At 53.2% G+C, this 17,184-nt stretch overlaps 4 protein-coding genes across 4 annotated transcripts; 2 read left to right on the forward strand and 2 right to left on the reverse strand.

Annotated features, from left to right (window-relative positions):
• Window positions 1-2,867: 2,867 nt before the first annotated feature.
• On the forward strand, window positions 2,868-3,584 carry CLUP02_05043 (cutinase; the record flags this gene model as incomplete). The annotated part of the gene is made up of 1 exon (XM_049284052.1): window positions 2,868-3,584. The coding sequence occupies one exon, from the start codon at window positions 2,868-2,870 to the stop codon at window positions 3,582-3,584; it is 717 nt and encodes a 238-aa protein (XP_049141195.1).
• A 435-nt stretch (window positions 3,585-4,019) lies between these two features.
• CLUP02_05044 (phospholipid-translocating P-type ATPase) lies at window positions 4,020-13,601 on the forward strand (the record flags this gene model as incomplete). The annotated part of the gene is made up of 21 exons (XM_049284053.1): window positions 4,020-4,132; window positions 4,188-4,335; window positions 4,402-4,500; window positions 4,544-4,617; window positions 4,660-4,767; window positions 4,896-5,023; window positions 5,109-5,306; window positions 5,372-5,590; window positions 5,711-9,506; window positions 9,571-9,999; window positions 10,119-10,412; window positions 10,497-10,520; window positions 10,618-10,818; window positions 10,880-11,305; window positions 11,362-12,075; window positions 12,140-12,343; window positions 12,594-12,729; window positions 12,793-12,846; window positions 13,142-13,301; window positions 13,389-13,404; window positions 13,523-13,601. The coding sequence occupies 21 exons, from the start codon at window positions 4,020-4,022 to the stop codon at window positions 13,599-13,601; spliced, it is 7,620 nt and encodes a 2,539-aa protein (XP_049141196.1).
• Window positions 13,602-13,787: 186 nt separating this feature from the next.
• On the reverse strand, window positions 13,788-14,666 carry CLUP02_05045 (uncharacterized protein; the record flags this gene model as incomplete). The annotated part of the gene is made up of 4 exons (XM_049284054.1): window positions 13,788-14,042; window positions 14,098-14,133; window positions 14,231-14,598; window positions 14,651-14,666. 4 exons carry the CDS (start codon window positions 14,664-14,666, stop codon window positions 13,788-13,790), a joined length of 675 nt encoding a protein of 224 aa, XP_049141197.1.
• A 100-nt stretch (window positions 14,667-14,766) lies between these two features.
• CLUP02_05046 (major facilitator superfamily transporter) lies at window positions 14,767-16,734 on the reverse strand (the record flags this gene model as incomplete). Its single annotated transcript, XM_049284055.1, has 3 exons — window positions 14,767-16,239; window positions 16,292-16,657; window positions 16,720-16,734. The coding sequence occupies 3 exons, from the start codon at window positions 16,732-16,734 to the stop codon at window positions 14,767-14,769; spliced, it is 1,854 nt and encodes a 617-aa protein (XP_049141198.1).
• Window positions 16,735-17,184: the final 450 nt, after the last annotated feature.

The raw sequence follows: 17,184 nt of genomic DNA on the forward strand, positions 1-17,184 counted from the left end.
ACACCACAGATATCGTGGAATATCGTTGTTCGTTTTTGGTGAGCTCTAGTCAAGCCGAGCAGCGGGGTTCGGCGTCGGTTTGGGAGAGGCGAGGCTCGAGCTCAGCAAAAGGCGGAGGGAGGAACAGTCGCTGACATGCAGGTGTGGCGGTGGGATTAGTCGAGCTGTGAGGGCCGTGGCTCGGTGTAGAATGGAAGCAAAGATCGAGAATCAGCAGATCAGAGACCCTGGCTGCAGATGGGAGGTGTTTGAAGGTTATCGGTGGTAGGTGTGTTGCTGAGCTATCACGAGAATGGGATCAGCAGTCCAAGGTAGCAGTGGGTTGGCCGTGTAACGGCGGAGAGAAGGCTGAGAATGTTGGTGTGCAACGGTAGAGATCCCCACAATTCGTGGGGTGTGGCGGGCCTGGAACTGCACGCTCGAACGCTCACACGCTAATGTACGACGAGTGACTGACAGCAGGAAAGAGAGCGGGCGACTTTTGGCCAGAGTTTTGCCGGAGATCCAGGGTCCCCAGGTGCAGAAGGTCCGACCGACGTCACTCAGTCCCTTCCCGTCCTTCTTTCCTTCCCTTCTTCTAATCCCCAAGTGGGGTTACCGGAAGCAATATTGTACCGTTCCGGTCTATACACGTGACCCTGAAGTCATGCCGTATCGGAGCCGAGCGAAGCCTTGCTTTAGACCGCCCGGATCCGGATGGCTCCACTGCTCGCCGCCGAGTCCCCGCTGTCGTTCCTGGCTTGTTCTTCCGTCCCGGCGCACGGAGCTCCTCTGAGGCCTGTTACGTCTCATCTTCCCCTGACATCGGCAGGGAATCAACCTTACCTGTTAGACCTCAACCTCGGCCCATAAACACTGCATCGCCGCTGTCGACTCATTGGTGCACCAGAGGAGCTGAACCGCCCATGGATCCAGTAGAATTTCTGCTCTCTCCTCCCATTTATGATAAGAATCAATCAACCAAACTGTCGGATCGGCGCAAGGGAGCATGTCTCAAAACCTCTCGCAGGTCTTTCTTATTCGGGGTGCTTTGACGGATGGATTTCACATCTTTCTCATTTTGTTTAATCTCCATTCCTCTGCGACTGCACCGTTGACTGACCCACGGCCGAGCAAGCAAACGTTTTTGACATCTTCTTGCTTTTGCTCACCGTCCGGTCGGTATCCCTTCAATGAGCCAGAACAGCCCATCTCCATTTTCTTTATTTCGTCTGCCCTCTCGGGGTCCAGAACTCTGCGTTTCCCGCGTCCGAATCCCGTTGTCTGACATTACGCTCGGTCCTCTGACAAGTGTCAAGCGGCGAGACCTTCTTTCTTCTCCAGCCCAAAAGAGGATTTGACTTGACCTCCCCGAGCCGGCCGAAGCCCACCACACCAGACGTCAGACCCGGGATGAGAGCGTGAAGTCTTACCTGTCAGAACGAAGCGCTGGTAGTAGGCAGCGCGGGCTCTGAGTCGCCAAAAAAACCTTCGGGCTCATCCTTGTTCAGGAGTCTGCTTTGTGATCAGTTTCTCGTTTCGATCCGGTCATCTCAAGTTTCAGGTTGGAACTTCTAGAACGTATCCTGTTCCTCCCAACTCAAGCGGTCCACAACGGACGCCGTCAAGTTCGCAAGCTACACTTTTATCGACAAGCGCCGTTCTCGTGGCAGGGGACCTCGTGGTTGATGGATCTCACCCTTTCCCTTTTCTCTCTCCTTCTTTGGTTTCCCCTCAGTGGCAGAGACATCGTGTGGGAGGGTCACTGACAGCTGGCTGATCTGAAGCCCGTGAAGCCTGATGTTAGTCAGTCTCAATCTAGCGTTCACTGTCACGAGGGCAGGCACTTTCTTTTACTTTTCTAGCTTCCTCTGGGCATCTGGAGTCGAGAAGCTTTATGCTTAGCTGCGTGAACGTTGTGCTGACAGCAACCACAACGGCACGTCACATCTCACTGATGCTTTTCTTATTCCTGAGCTGATGAATATTGACCTTCTTGTCGTTCGTTATGTTGGATAATACGAGGCCCATCCGAGGCCTTCGGCTGCATGAGGCCCGAATGATAGAGTTCTACATTCAATTCCCCTAGTCCCCGAGCCTTGTCGATCCTGGGTCGTTCTCTAAAACAATATCTGCGAAACGGCGGTCCTCCTCCCCGAATGAACCAAGCATGAGGGGCTCTCGACCTTATCGGATTTAGGCTACCGAAGAGAAATCAAGCAAGCCATGCCTCGGTCCACTCGATCCTGCCTCCCGCCCTTTGGATCTCCGATAAACGACATCGATCAGGCTACATGCTGGAAGCGCCACTAGCCAGGGGAAATCCAACGGGATGGCGTTGTGGAGTGGTCTTCCCGATGGCTTGGCTGCCGCATCCTGGAGACCTGCGACCGTGCTCCTCCAGGAAGGGAGTCGTGTTTCCCAAAACGGACAGACTTGCGATCTGGACAGTCCACCTCGACCTGCGCCTCAGGAGATCCCATCGACCCCAGATGCATCTTACACGCCAAGGGACACCTTCGGGGACGTCTCTTGCTTACTCGAGTTGATTCGAGAGATGCGACTGGCCCGGACGTTGGGAGCTATGGGACGAAAGTGACTTGATGTGGAAACGCCAACAACGGCCGAGGCGGAGGTTTGCACTAATCGTCATCTCAACAACAGCCCAACGGCGTGGGTTGACGTGCAGAAACTCTCTGTATAAAGGTTGCGGCCAGACCCTTTGACTTTATTCATCTCATCATCATCATCACCACATCTCATCTACAACACGCAGCACTCGGCTCGCTTACATTCCAAGCCCCGGTGGCAGTCATTCTCTTCCGCGACGCTGTATCTCAGTCTGCTCTGTGAGCCATCCTCTTCGACCTTTTCTCAAATCCATCACGATGAAGTTCTCCGCCATTCTCGCCCTCGCGTCTATCGCGGCTGCGTTCCCCACGCTTTCCGAGCCCGAGCTCGATGAGCGTGACATTCTTGAAATCGAGGCCCGCGATATCGAAGCCCGCCAGCGCGGCCGTGTCGGTTCCACCGCCAAGGAGTTCTCGACTGGCGGTTGCAAAGACGTCATTATGGTCTTTGCTCGTGGCTCTACCGAAATCGGCAACATGGGTACCATTTGCGGTCCTCAAACCGCCAACAACGTCAAGGGTCAATTCTCGAGCGTGGCCGTTGAGGGAGTCGACTATGCCGCTGGTCTCTCCACTAACTTCTTGCCTGGCGGCGCCGACCCCGCTGGTGTTGCGGAGATGAAGAAGATCATTGGCGAAGTCAACAGCCAGTGCCCCAACTCCATGATGGTCGTCGGCGGCTACAGCCAAGGTGCCGCCGTCACTCACCGCGCTGTCGAGGACTTGCCCCAGGCCCAGAAGGACCAGATCGTCGCGGCCTTCATGTTCGGCGACACCCAGAACACCCAGGACAAGGCTCAGATTCCCAACTTCCCCAAGTCCAAGACCAAGATCATCTGCGCCCAGGGCGATGCCGTCTGCAAAGGAACCCTCACCATTCTGCCGGCTCATCTGTCCTACGGCAACCAGGCTGGCAACATGGCCGACTTCATCAACCAGAAGCTCACTGCAGCTGGCGCGCAGAGGCGCAAGTAGACGCATATCACGATTGTCATGTTTATGAGGCGGAACTAGGGGGAACATTTCATGAGTATCCATGTACACACTGTGGCTTTGCATGCATTGAGCGGCGGCCTTATTTTTTCTTCTTGTTTCTACTTCTCTCTACAGGCATAAAGAGATATCCATTTCTACAGTTCACATATTTGGGAAAGGCATTTTGAGTGTGTTTTGAAACAGTGCAATAATTAGCTACCACGCCTCCTGGATTTGGTATTCTGGCGACGGAATATCCGGTGAGAGCTTGGGTTCGCCTTGGTACTTTACCTGAGGCTGGGTACAGATTCATGGGAGATGGGCAGCCAAGACACGCCCCAGACACTCGTTGATCGATGTGTAATAAAGAAAAAACTCTCCGAACCTTGTGCTCCATCTTGAGAAATGTGTGCTGTGCTCTGTGACAGTTGATGAATGAAGAACCCGGCATTTCGGGATTCAGAAGGACGGGGTTATGCTGGCGACGGGGAGGCGACGGGGAGGCGACGGGGAGGAGATGAGGAGGCGGAGGAGGACGTTGACGTACAGTGCTTACATAAGTCAATGTTTTGGTGACACTGTACGTACCTCTGGGATATCCAGCCCTGACGCGCCTGATGACTCAGGCAGGGGCACAGCTCGTCGCACTGTGATGCGGCATCTTCTGACATCCCGCTGCTTCTTCCTCCATCAACCGTCAAACCTTCAATTCCTCTGTCTCCCCATTGCCTTGTTCGATTTTTCATCTCCGGTTCGCATTTCGAAGCACATCAGATGGGATGAAGGTATCATCGATTCTCCCGTCGGCAATGCATAGAGGCGCTCAGCTGGAAATGATAAACACATGCCGACGGCGGCGGCAGCGATTAACCTCCATCAAAGGCCACCATTCCTCTTCAAGGCGGCCATGAGAGTTGTGTGTGCGTGATACTCCACCAATGTGCGACGTTGCGACAAAGGGTATTGCCTGTTCAGCTTTCGCCCGAACTTTCTGCCCTCGTATGACACTCGTCGGAGAGGGAAAGGCTGAAGCGTGGCCTTACACTCCCAGGGCTGGGCGGCTGAAAGTCTGAAGACAACAGATGGCATCCGTGCTCGACCTTGCCATTCGCACCTCGGATGCCTTGATTTCTCCGGGCGCACGGGACCTCGATGTTGCTTGCTGTGGGATCCGCGGATCAACGTGGACGGGACGGGGGGGAAACATGATTGTCACCAATACGCGGAGCCGCCTAGCAGAATTTATTCCATCAGCCACCCGTTGCGCCGATCTACCTAAACAAGACTTCGAGATGGAACAAGGCCAGACAGTTCGGGTCCGGTTGACCGCTTCGCGGCTAGCGACGCTTCGAGCAGTGTGTCCGAAGCCAAGCCATGCGTTGGACGGAGTTCATCCCTGGCGTCAGCTCGTTGCTTTCTTGGCGCCGCTGCTTTGGAAGGTGAGTGAGCGCAACCTTAAGCTTTCGCCCATCACCACATGCACCGCACGTGGGGAAAAGACTTCACTGGCAGCTGGCAGATGAGGGCGTCGAGCTTCTTTTCGAAATCTAGAAGAACCTTCGGTCGACTTCAATCAGAATGGCCTGGCCGCTCGATCTAATCAATCGAGTCCGAGAATGCACACTTGCACTAGCAGCAATGCCCACCACAAATATCCATCAATGACCAGCGAGAACCCCGGCCAGTGTGCCCACCACGTGGGGAGATCAACACGGGATAATGGTACCAACGGGGAATCCGCCCGCCGATTTCTGCCCTGGAGAATCGTCGCTGATTGATATCTTTAGCCACCGATTACGCCTGCTCCCTCTATGTAATTTCGCCAGTTTTCCTTGGCAGCCCACCTTTGCGCGGGATGCAGGACGTTAATGACGAACTCGGTGCCCGCTGTTTCTTCTCCATTGCCGCTCCCAATGGGTTTTCCTCTCCTGTCATCAAACTTGGCCGGGGAAACACCAGAATGGCAGTGCGCATCGTCGAACTCTCTGCTCTGGACGTTCGGACTCGTTGAGAAAATCGGATGATCTCGAGTGCTGCGTTCAAATTTGCTGCACCCTTACGATCTCCATAGGATCCGAACCGATGCGACCGCTCGTTTTTCGCACGGAAATGATCCATCACGCAAGACGCGACTCTTGCAATTGTCACTCGCTCAATTAATGCCGCCGCTACGATGAACGAGAAACCAACAACTGAACCACCGACCGTGGGCGATGCGCCGCGGCCCGGTCCCGACGAAGCCCCCGACAGAGCGCGGTGGCTGGGCGCTAATTCGAGGCGCGATGCTGTGATGTGGTGCAAGAGTGTATTTTACGAGGTTGTCCTAGGCCGAAAGACATTGCCGCCTTCGAAGAATGGTCGCATTATTCCACTACAGCTGGACCAAAATGCGCCCCTAACGGACGAACGACGAGGCGGGCATCCCTTCCTTTCGAACACCATCCGAACTTCCCGATACACTGTTTATGACTTCATCCCGAAACAACTCTTCTTCCAGTTTTCCCGAATTGGCAATTTTTATTTCCTCTGTGTGGGCGTCCCGCAGACCGTGCCTGGCCTTTCTACCACGGGAAACTTTACGACGATTTTGCCGCTACTTTTCTTCGTTCTGGTCACTGTCGCAAAGGAAGGATATGACGATTTCAAGCGCCACCGGCTAGACAAGGTGGAGAACGCGAAAACAGCGCGTGTGCTCAAGCACTCGAAACATCGCAACACTAGCTCGCAGACCTGGCAGTCTAAGCTTCGAAGCACTCTCCTGGGAGGCTCTCAAGTACTAGGCGCCGGCCAAGCAGTAGATGATGGGCCCTGGATAACAACGAGATGGTGTGACATCGAGGTTGGCGACCTCATCAACTTACGAAGAGACGATCCGGTCCCTGCCGATATCGTACTGCTCCATGCCGATGGCGAGAATGGCCTTGCTTATATCGAGACGATGGCCCTTGACGGCGAGACCAACCTCAAGAGCAAGCAAGTTTCGGCTGCACTGGAAGGACGCGATTCTGTCGAGAAGATCGTGGCCTGCGATGCCGAATTTGTGGTCGAAGACCCAAACCCTGATCTTTACAAGTTCGATGGTCGAGTGACTGTCAACGGAAAGTCGCTACCACTGACTTCCGCCGAGGTTATATACAGAGGCAGCATTCTGAGAAATACGGCGTCCGCGATTGGCATCGTTGTCAACACGGGGGAGGAGTGCAAGATTCGCATGAATGCTAATCAACACCCCAAGGCCAAGAAACCCGTGTTGGAGACCGTAGCCAACAAGATTGTCGTTTCCCTGGCGCTCTATGTCATTATTCTTTCTGTCGGCTGCTCCATGGGATATGTATTGTGGCAGCGGTCGCAGGAGAGAAGGACATGGTACCTGAGTGGTGCTGAAGTCAAGTTCTACGAAATCATCATTGGTTTTATCATCCAGTTCAACAATGTCATTCCTTTGGCGTTGTACGTCAGTCTCGAGATCGTCAAAGTCGGACAGCTACTCATGCTCAATTCCGATGTCGAGATGTACCACGCCGAAACGGACACTCCAGCTCGATGCAATACGAACACCATCCTCGAGAACTTGGGCCAAGTCGGCTACATCTTCACCGACAAAACAGGCACACTGACGGAAAACGTGATGAAGTTCCGCAAACTGAGCATTGCCGGCACAGCTTGGCTGCACCAACCGGACGTCGAAGTTGCAGATGGCGATAGCGAAAACAACAGCTCTGTAGACACCCTGTTTGAGGCTAAGGGGATCCCGCGCATTTCAACCCAGCACATTCGAACCGATGCCATCGTAGACGACTACGTTCAATCTCCAGCGACTCTCGGCAGACCATCGATGGCTCGCTCACGAGCACCATCTACGCGAAGATCGTCTTCCCAGTGGAGATCCACGAGCCGTCCGGACCATGTGCAGCCCGACGTCACTACCAGCGATCTTCTAGAGTTCATTGCCCTGAGGCCTCATTCTCTGTTTGCAAGAAGGGCAAAAGACTACATCCTTGCAATGGCACTCTGTCATACCTGCCTCCCGGAAATCCGCAACGGTGAGGTCGAATATCAGTCTTCTTCTCCAGACGAGCTGGCCATGGTTAAGGCAGCACAAGAGCTCGGCTATACTGTTGTTTCGCGGACTTCGTCAAACATCACCTTACGACAGAGCTCGGAAGCCAGTGATGCAACCAAACACATAACATTCCAGATCTTGGATGTCATCGAGTTCAGTAGCCACCGGAAGAGGATGTCTATTGTCGTGCGGTATCCCGATGGTCGGATTTGCATTATCTGCAAAGGTGCGGACTCGGTGATCTTGCCGAGACTTAAGATGGCTAGCATGGCGTTGCAAAAGGCCCAGGATGTGAGGCAAAGCGCGGACCTTGAACGCGAACTTTTGCGCAAAAGTGAACAGCATGAGCCGAGAATCAGCATTGGTGGTCGCGCTAGCATGTCTTTGCGAAGAAGCATCGGAATCGCACGCGGTACCCCAGGCCCGAGTGTTCGGCGCCCTATGGACCGCAGCCAGTCTTTCGAGACGAGCAAATTGCGCAAGTCGGGCGACCTCTTGCGGCCATCCATCAACATCCGCACGACTTCTTTCGAAGCTTCGGGGGGTTCTTCTCCCACTTTACCATACCAAACACCCGAAAAATTCGCCTTCCTTGACGAACCCGCCATCGCCGACGACTCGACCATTTTTACCAGATGTTTCAAGCATCTCGACGATTTTGCCACCGAAGGCCTACGAACGCTGCTTTTCGCTCAAAAGTTCATCTCGGAGCAGGACTACCTCACCTGGAAGAAAGCATTCGACGCCGCATCTACCAGCTTGACGGATCGCCAAGACAAGATCGAGGCTGCAGCGGAAACGATCGAGCAGTCCTTCAACCTCGTCGGTGCTTCGGCGATTGAAGATAAGCTTCAACAGGGCGTTCCGGAAACCATTGACAAGTTGCGGAGGGCGAACATCAAGATCTGGATGTTGACAGGCGACAAACGTGAAACAGCCATCAACATTGCCCATTCAACCCGCATCTGCCAACCGGTGTCCGATCTGTACACTCTGGACGTCACTAAGGGAGACCTTCAGGGCCAGCTCGTGGCACTGTCCGAAGATTTGCACTCTGGCTGTATCCACAGTGTTGTCGTTATCGACGGGCAGACCCTGGCGACGATCGAGAAGTCGGACGACTTGACAGCCCAGTTCTACTCGGTGGTCCCCTTTGTCGACTCTGTCATTTGCTGTCGAGCCTCTCCGGCGCAGAAGGCGTTGATGGTCAAGACTGTTCGCTCCCAGCTACGAAAGTTGAAAGGTCGAATGGGCCACGGTCTTACACTTGCTATTGGTGACGGCGCCAACGACTTGGCAATGATCTCTGCTAGCCACGTCGGCGTCGGCATCTCTGGAAAGGAGGGTTTACAAGCTGCTCGAGTAGCCGACTATGCCATCGCTCAATTCAGATACCTTCAGCGACTACTTCTCGTGCACGGTCGATGGAACTACGTGCGTACGGCCAAGTTCATCTTGTGTACCTTCTGGAAGGAGATGTTCTTCTACCTCCCCACGGCCCTGTATCAGCGCTACAACGGTTATACGGGTACTTCATTGTACGAAATGGCTAGTTTGACTGTCTTTAACACATTGTTCACCAGTCTGTGCGTCATCTGTCTTGGGATCTGGGAACAAGACCTCAGCGCAGATACCTTGCTTGCCGTTCCCGAGCTTTATGTGTACGGTCAGCGAAACATGGGTCTAAACCTGGCCAAGTATGCTGGCTGGATGCTGTCAGCGGCAATCCAGGGCGTGTTGGCGTACTGGGGCGTCTGGGCGGGTTACGTCTGGTTTGCGCACTCGAGTGACCAGGGCCTTTACGCCGTTGGCAACTTGGCGTTCACTCTTGGCGTTGTCTGGATTAACTACAAGTGCTTGTAAGTGGAAAATGCACACTTCTTTTTGTCTGAAGGTGAAGAGTGAAGACTAACTCTGTCGCAGCATTCTCGAGACGCACCACAAATCGGGTGTCGTGATAGGATGCTTCCTCCTCACCTTCTCCGGATGGTGGGCTTGGCAAGGTTTCCTCTCGTCGATCTATACCCGCGCCCCGTCAATCTACGCCGTACGCGATGGTTTCTCAAAGACCTTTGGTCGGGATTGGACATGGTGGCTGACGTTGATTGTAATGGTCACTCTCTTCATCCTCATGGAGACCATTTTCCGCACCCTTCAGCGTTCTCTCATCCTCGCGGGGATGTGGAGGTGGCCTTGGGTTCGTAAAGAGGACGACGTTTGTGCGGATGAGTGGCGTTTGGAGCTTTGGCAAGAACTCGAAAAGGATCCTATTGTGAGGGAGAGGCTGAAGAGGTTGGCCAGTGATGAGGAGGAGGAGGCGGAGGATTGCGACGAGGATGTTGTGGTTGGCGAGTCTGAGAGGGCGGGTTGAGTCATTCCTTTGCAAGAGATACCCCTTCTGTTCTATGCACTTCCTTAATAGCTTGAATATATGCAAGCTGCCTTATCCAACTGATCAAAAGACATTTCAGGGGTGTTCGGAGGAATAAGTTATGTATTCGCAACCTCGAGTCTAGCGCGGAGGTAAACCCATCAAAAAGCCGGTGGCTACTAGGTCCTGGGGTAGTATACAGGTGCTGTCTCCAACCCGGCGATGCTGGGATAAGGCTCCCCATACCGGATCCGAGGGCCCCACACGACGGAGCACCGGCCCGGGTGGGAGCTTACAGTGCCGTGGCAGAGGACAGTGCACCATACTCACAACCAATCATTTACGCCAAATTACGACAAGCCGGGACTGAATTAGTCCCATTCCCATCTGACGGGTGAAGTTCCTAGGAATTTTGGTTGGTCGCACGGCGCCATAAGCACTAAAACTTGCCATCTTCCCCCCTGTATCCATCCTGAAGGTACAAAGTTGCAAGCGCCACGAGGTAAGTACATAAGGAGCATCCTCTGCCGGCAAACCCGTTTCAATTGCAGCAGAGCTTTGGTGCACACGTAAATTCGGCTTCAAGACATCATGCTTAGCATTCTGGGGCCTGATGATGGCTTCGTGCCCTCAGTGGCACTGCTCACCGCCATCCCGGTGATGCTGTACCTCGCCTATCTCATCAGATCGCCCGTCACCATGGACATTAAAGAGCCGCCTCTATTACGCCCGACAGTTCCCTTCATCGGCCACATTATCGGTATCTTGCAACACTCGTGGCAATATCTTGACCTCGCCTAGTAAGATTCTCGTCAATCCCCCTAATGCATGGCACAACTGATACTGAATGTCTGTGTCCAGTGCAAAGTCGAAAGCTCCCATGTTTACTCTACCAATGCTAGGCGGCAAGATGTACGTGATAACGGAACCCGACCTCGCACAAGCGGCACTCCGCAACCGCTCCCTCAGCTTCGATCCGTTTTTGAGGGATCTCATTAAAGGGATGGCTGGCGCCAGCGCGCAGACCATGAGGGCGTGGGATGATCCCGCGTTTTACGGCCCTTGGGTGAAGAGTATCTACGGGGGTATGGCGGGGCAATCGCTACTTGGGCTCAACATCTCTGCCGTGGGATGGATTGCAACTGCGTTGAACGAGATTGGTAACGACGTCGAGGTTGCGGATTTGTACATGTGGAATCGGGAGTTGTTCACCCTAGCCAGCACGGATTCGCTGTATGGGAGTAAGAACCCACTGAGGGCGGATAAGAAACTCATCGAGGCGTACTGGTAAGTTCCTTTAGATGATACTCTGACTTGAGATGGAGTGGTCTGACATTGAGTAGGGACTACGAAGCAGACGTCAACAAGCTCATGCTGGGCATCTTCCCCTCCCTCGTCGCACCAAAAGGCTACCGCGGCCAAGCCCTCTTCCAAGAAGCCTTCAAATCCTTCTTCGACTCCCAACTCCACGAGGGCGACGACGTCCCATCCCTCGTCAAAGATCGTCGGAGACTGAGCATGAGCTTCGATATGACCTCAGCAGAAGCCGCCAAGATTGAGTTGATCTTCCTCCACGGCGCCATCTCGAATACCTTTCCCTCATTCTACTGGTTCTTCACCCGAGTGTTCAGTCAGCCTTTGCTTCTTTCGAGACTTCGCAAGGAGGTGCGGGGCGTCATTGAGGAGAAGGGGCGGGACGTAGTCGATGGGGAAGAGAAGAGGGTGTTTGTGCTGCATATTGAAAAGCTGGAGGAGAGGTGTCCACTGCTCATGTCGTGTTTCCGCGAGACGCATCGGTTGTATGCTGCGGGTGTTCTCGCGAGGAAGGTCATGGCTGATACGACTATTTCTGATGGGAAGATGAGCTTCGTCGTGAAGAAGGACTGGCAGATTTCTGCACCGCAGAGGATTCTACAGACTGACTCTGGGATCTGGGGAGATGATGCGATGGAGTTTATTGGGGATAGGTTTTTGAAGGTTGCGGAAGAGAAGGGAGAGGCGGTTGTCAATGTTGCTGTCCGAGGGTTCCTTGGTTTTGGGGGTGGAAAACATATTTGGTAAGTTACTTGCCCCCACGATCCGTCTGCCGATGAGTGTGTTGAAGCTGACCCTGGCAAACAGTCCCGGCCGGTACTTCGCGAGCGGCGAGCTGTTGGGTTCCCTTGCGCTGCTAGTTGCTGGATTCGACGTTACCAGTTCAGATGGGCAGGCCCTTGTGGTCCCAAAGATTACGGCTGTACCTCTGACCGGCTCTTTTGGAAAGCCGGTGCCGGGCAGTGACCTCAAGGGGCGGATGAGCAGGAGAGCGGGGTGGGAAGATGTCAGGTGGGAAGTTGCTGCATAAGGTAGTTGATGATCGCCTCCAGGGAAGTAAGGCTGAAGCAGGAATTGGAACAAAGGGCCTGGCTAAAAGGGCATAATTTATTTTCCTAGGTCAGGCCATTCTATGCATGTGGTTGTGTTCAATGTACATGATCCTCCCTGTCATTCGTTTCTTTCGAGTTTCCAATAGAATTCTGAGGCATCTAGTAAGCACTTCCCGTCTCTTCCATTTGACGCACCAAAATCTCCTTAGCATTTCTTCGTCACAGTGGAAAGACTTCATCCTCACGTATTGCAAAGAGTATCAGATCCTTTGCGAATTCCAACAACTCTCTCTTACACATATTCTCTTCAACGGCATGCACTACTATAGAAGTAGCTGGATGAAAGTTTCCGACATGAGCCCCAGGACTTTTGTTTAGATAGCGAAGACCACATCAAACCGTGGACAGATAAAGCCCACCAACTATCTAGAGGATCCTTATGTTCTTGCCTCAATTCTTCCTGTCCGCTTCCTAGCCTTCGCCAAACTTCCACCTATTTGAATTCCACCGAAACATTAGTTCCAGAATGTTCCGCTCTCATACAGAAAGAAAACAAGCTAAGCCAATATAATGGTCTTCGAGGTGAAGTATTACTTTGTGGTGCCCTTGAAGGGTCTGGGACGTAGGATGTCACCAGGTTAGTATTGCATTTCTTCCTCGAGTTGTGCATTCATGTATTTACAGATGCGTCGTCTGCTAAAGGCTTGTGCTCTTGCATCCTTACACAGTATTACCCAGCATGACTATCAACCCCTAGATAGTCACGATCCTCAATCCATTGCCTTCCATTCCGGCATGCTCTGTCTACACACCAAAGGTGTTTTGTTTCATGATCCGGATTCGAACCATAGGTGTTCGAATCGAGAAGCGCGTCAACATCAGGCACTTCACCACACCTATTCGCTCTCTTACCGAATGTGCCCAACGACTTTCGGGAGCATTGATACGATGCCACTGATATGTTGTGTCACAACCTCTGCATCCAACCTTCTGACAATTCTCAGTTCCATTTGTGAGGAAGTGAGTCGTAGACGAGTTCGATGTTTGATTTATCGTGAAACTATATGGCCTTTGACAAATGGCAAGATTGGCATGATATACCCATAACGTCACTATAAAGATGCCATTCTTCACGAAGTTTCAACTCACGTGAGCGCCCTGACACTGCCCACCCCCAAATTCTGCAGTTCTGGTCATCAGGGCAATTCGTGATATGACAGCGCCAAGATCTTTAGGTTTACCTTTCGGCCTACAAACGACTTGATACGTTGCCGAAATTACTCTAGCCAATCAGTGGCTGGATCTGTATCTAACCTGGCTCTTCACGTGGTGGCTGTGGCGGATACGTCCAGTGACGCCCAGCACGTGGCGAGTGTATTAACGAGATGGGTATGAAGTGGCTTCTATGACTCATTAAGATTAAGCGCTGCGAGAAAGGACTCAAGTCTGGAATGGTTGTAACTGTCAGTCCGTACCTTGAGGCCGTCCGGCGCCTGATTCGTAGTGCCGGTGGTGGTGTACCAATCGTGATACAAAACCAACGGAGCTTCGTTGACCTCAAGCGGACCAGTCTCAATGTTTGCGGCTGTCTGTCTTCGATATGTAATTTCTGCATGATATGGCAAATACCTAGTATTGAACCCCCGTATCTGTAGCATCTATGTTGATGGTAAGAGAGCTTCACAGTGCAGCACTGTTTCCATTCAAACTCACATGATGTGCCAAAGGGCATGATTCCAACCCCTGTGTCTGTCAGAGGTGATGTTGTGTAATCCATAGCGGACGCAAGTCCGTCGCCGCGAGTATTATTGGATTCGTCACCGCATCTTCTGCGACGCAAACGTACATTATTCAAACCGCGGTGAAGACTAAAAGCCTGCGCAAATCCTCGTTGGGACAGGGGGCATTCTTCGACTGCAGGGCCGGAGCAAACAATCAACTTGCGGCACAGAGCCAATGGGCCAGGATAAATGGTCGGAGCTTCCCCCAACGGGTGTCGGAGAGGGGTAACGGATCGTAAAATGACATGACCTTGAAGCAGATTCAATTTACCGTACGGCCGAGACTTCAGGTGGGGCGGAATGATATGTTCGTAGGAGCTGGCGAGAGATGCTGCGTCCTTGGTATTGTCTTGCCGTGGAATGTAGCAAGTGCTTCTCGAAGGAATTTGATCGTCTCTGGATGCGTTCAGCTGGGCGTCCTCCGACGTTGGGGCTCATCTGAAATCACAGCCACATTCTCGTTTTGTCACGTCTTGCGTTCTCACACAGAGAATGAGACATCAATAAGGGTCGAAAAGCTTTTTGAATAACAAAAACAGAACTTTTACTTTGGTGGTGAGACCTTTGAAATCTAAACTTAGACATACGACATCTTGAACACCTATCTCTTTTCGATGTCCGCATCGTTCCTATTCACGACGGGCCTCTCGGCCTCTGTATCCTTGGCCGGCTCGGCCCTGCCGACAATCTCTGAGCTACGGAAGAATACCACCACAATCGTAAGAGAGGTGATGCCGAGCGCAAAGTTCATCCAATTAGCGGCCCGCAGCCCGTCCAACGACGGTTGGTCCCACTCCAACACAGGGCCCGCTGCCTCAACCGATACACCCCTGGCCTTGGCCATGATGGCTGTCTGGACGGCGGTGGAGATGGCCAGGCCGATGGAACGGCCAACCTGCCCTACAGAGTTGACGAGAGCGCCGCCAAGAGCTTGATCTTCCTGGGGCAGGGCCTTGGAGACAAACAGGATGAGGGTGGGCCATGCCATGTCCGCGCCGATGACTGACAGGATCATAGCAGGTAGTCCGTAGGCGAAGTATGATGTGCTTGTGGGGATCGGTGTTGCGAAGAGCAGGCACGCGATGGAGACGGAGACGTTGCCGCAAACGAGGAGTATGTAGGTTGGCACACGCGAGATTAGAAGCGCAGCAGCCCAGGCCACCATAATTCCGCCGATGCCGGTGGGAAGGAAGTAAAGCGTGGTTGTGAGGATGGACTTCGCCTGGTAGTCCTGGTAAAAGTAGGTCGCAAAGATGAGGAAGTTGTTGAACGAGGCGAAGAACATGGCCATGATGGCGAGCGCGGCACAGAACTTTCCGCTGTGGAAGATGGAGGTCTTCATGAGTGGAAGGCGATCTGTCTTGAACTCAAGGTGACGCTGCCAGAACCAGAATACTCCCATAATCATGAACGAGATGACGATAAGGACCGAGATCCAAGGAGTTTTCCAGCCAACGACGTTACCCTCAGTGAGAGCCAACATCAGAGCCAGGAGGCCAACGGTGATCAAAGCTCCACCGATCCAATCAACCGATTTTCTAGCGCTGGCACCCTTCTTAGGCAACGTTAGAACAACGGGAGGGATGAAAAAGATGCCCGCCACAGCGACGAGGCCTGCGAGGATAGCCATGACGCCGAATACCCACTTCCAGTTGGCGTACTCGGCGATGAAGCCAGATAGAATGGTGCCAAAGGTGCTTCCCAGGGGTACGCCAGCTCCGTATGCCACGAAAGCATACGTCTTTGCCTTTCCAGGCGGGAATGTTGTCCCAAGGATTCCAATAGCTGTTGGTACGTTGGCGGCGGCGCCTAGACCTTGTAAGCCGCGGAAGACATTGAAGGCGATCTCGTTGGGAATGAAGGGGTTGGCGATGGTCATGACGGCGAGCCAGGCGGTTCCAGCGATGAAGATGATACGCTTGTCATAGATGTCGGCGATACGGCCCCAGAGGAGCAAGAAGCATCCGAATGTGAGAGAGTAGGCTGAGACGATCCATTGGAGACGCGACTCTGGGATACCAATGTCGCGACCGATAGTGGGGAGAATAATGACCACGGCTTGTACTGAGAGAGTCTACATGTCATCGTTAGGCTGTTCGGCAGATGTTGTACCAAGGATTACATACGTTCATGAAGCTGGCACCGCTGACGGTTGTGACGAGGGCGATGCTACGGGCCTTGGACATGCCCTGCTTCTCTGGCCCGCTACTAACACTGCTGGACTCATCATCGGTCTGGAACCCATGGCTAGACATGACTGCTGATGTCTGAACATCTTTCTCCGGATCTGTTACCTCACCCATGTTGTGGGTGATGATAATCTCAATGTCCTTCTCTTCGCAGATCGGGATTGTCGCATGAGGGACGGCCCTCTCATCTTGTGAGCCGTTCATCTTGCCGCTGATCTCTCGAATGAGATGAGAAGTGAAAGGAGAGAGCAAATGAATGCTTGGAAGGCTCAAAGAATGTTGTTCTGCTGGATGGAGCGAAATCTGATTAACATCGCGCGAGGGACTTCACCTTTTGTATCCAAGATCATGATGTGGATGCGTACCCTTGCCCCGGCCATGTTTGCTCGAGATCACTCTCAAAAGAGAGAGCTTACCTCCTCCACCACCGAATCTACCCCAGCCAGGACTAGGATGCAGAGGGTTGCAAATGAAGTTGGTAGTGGAGATCACCAAGAAGGGTGTTGGATCCTTTTCTTCTGCGATGCGTTCTACTAGGCTCGCCCTGGCCTAGACGGATGGAGTCCCGCGAGCCAGTGGGATGGGATTTGCGCACATCTCAAGACATGCGGAACCTCGATCCGGAAGGCGAACTAGACACAGGTTGGTTGATGATTGCGAGCCACCGCCCTTGTGGCCGTCCCCCTCTGCTGGCATCCCATGTCCGTCTCCCGGGAGAGGCTTCCGGGTAATGTTCCGCCGCGGCGGGTGAGACCGCATCCCTGTACGGCGAGGGCCCGTGAGGAATGAGCATCACTTCTCCTCTCCAGTCCGCAAGGGAAAAAAAGAAT

Source organism: Colletotrichum lupini, chromosome 3, assembly GCF_023278565.1.
Source record: "Colletotrichum lupini chromosome 3, complete sequence".
Classification (NCBI taxonomy): domain Eukaryota; kingdom Fungi; phylum Ascomycota; class Sordariomycetes; order Glomerellales; family Glomerellaceae; genus Colletotrichum; species Colletotrichum lupini.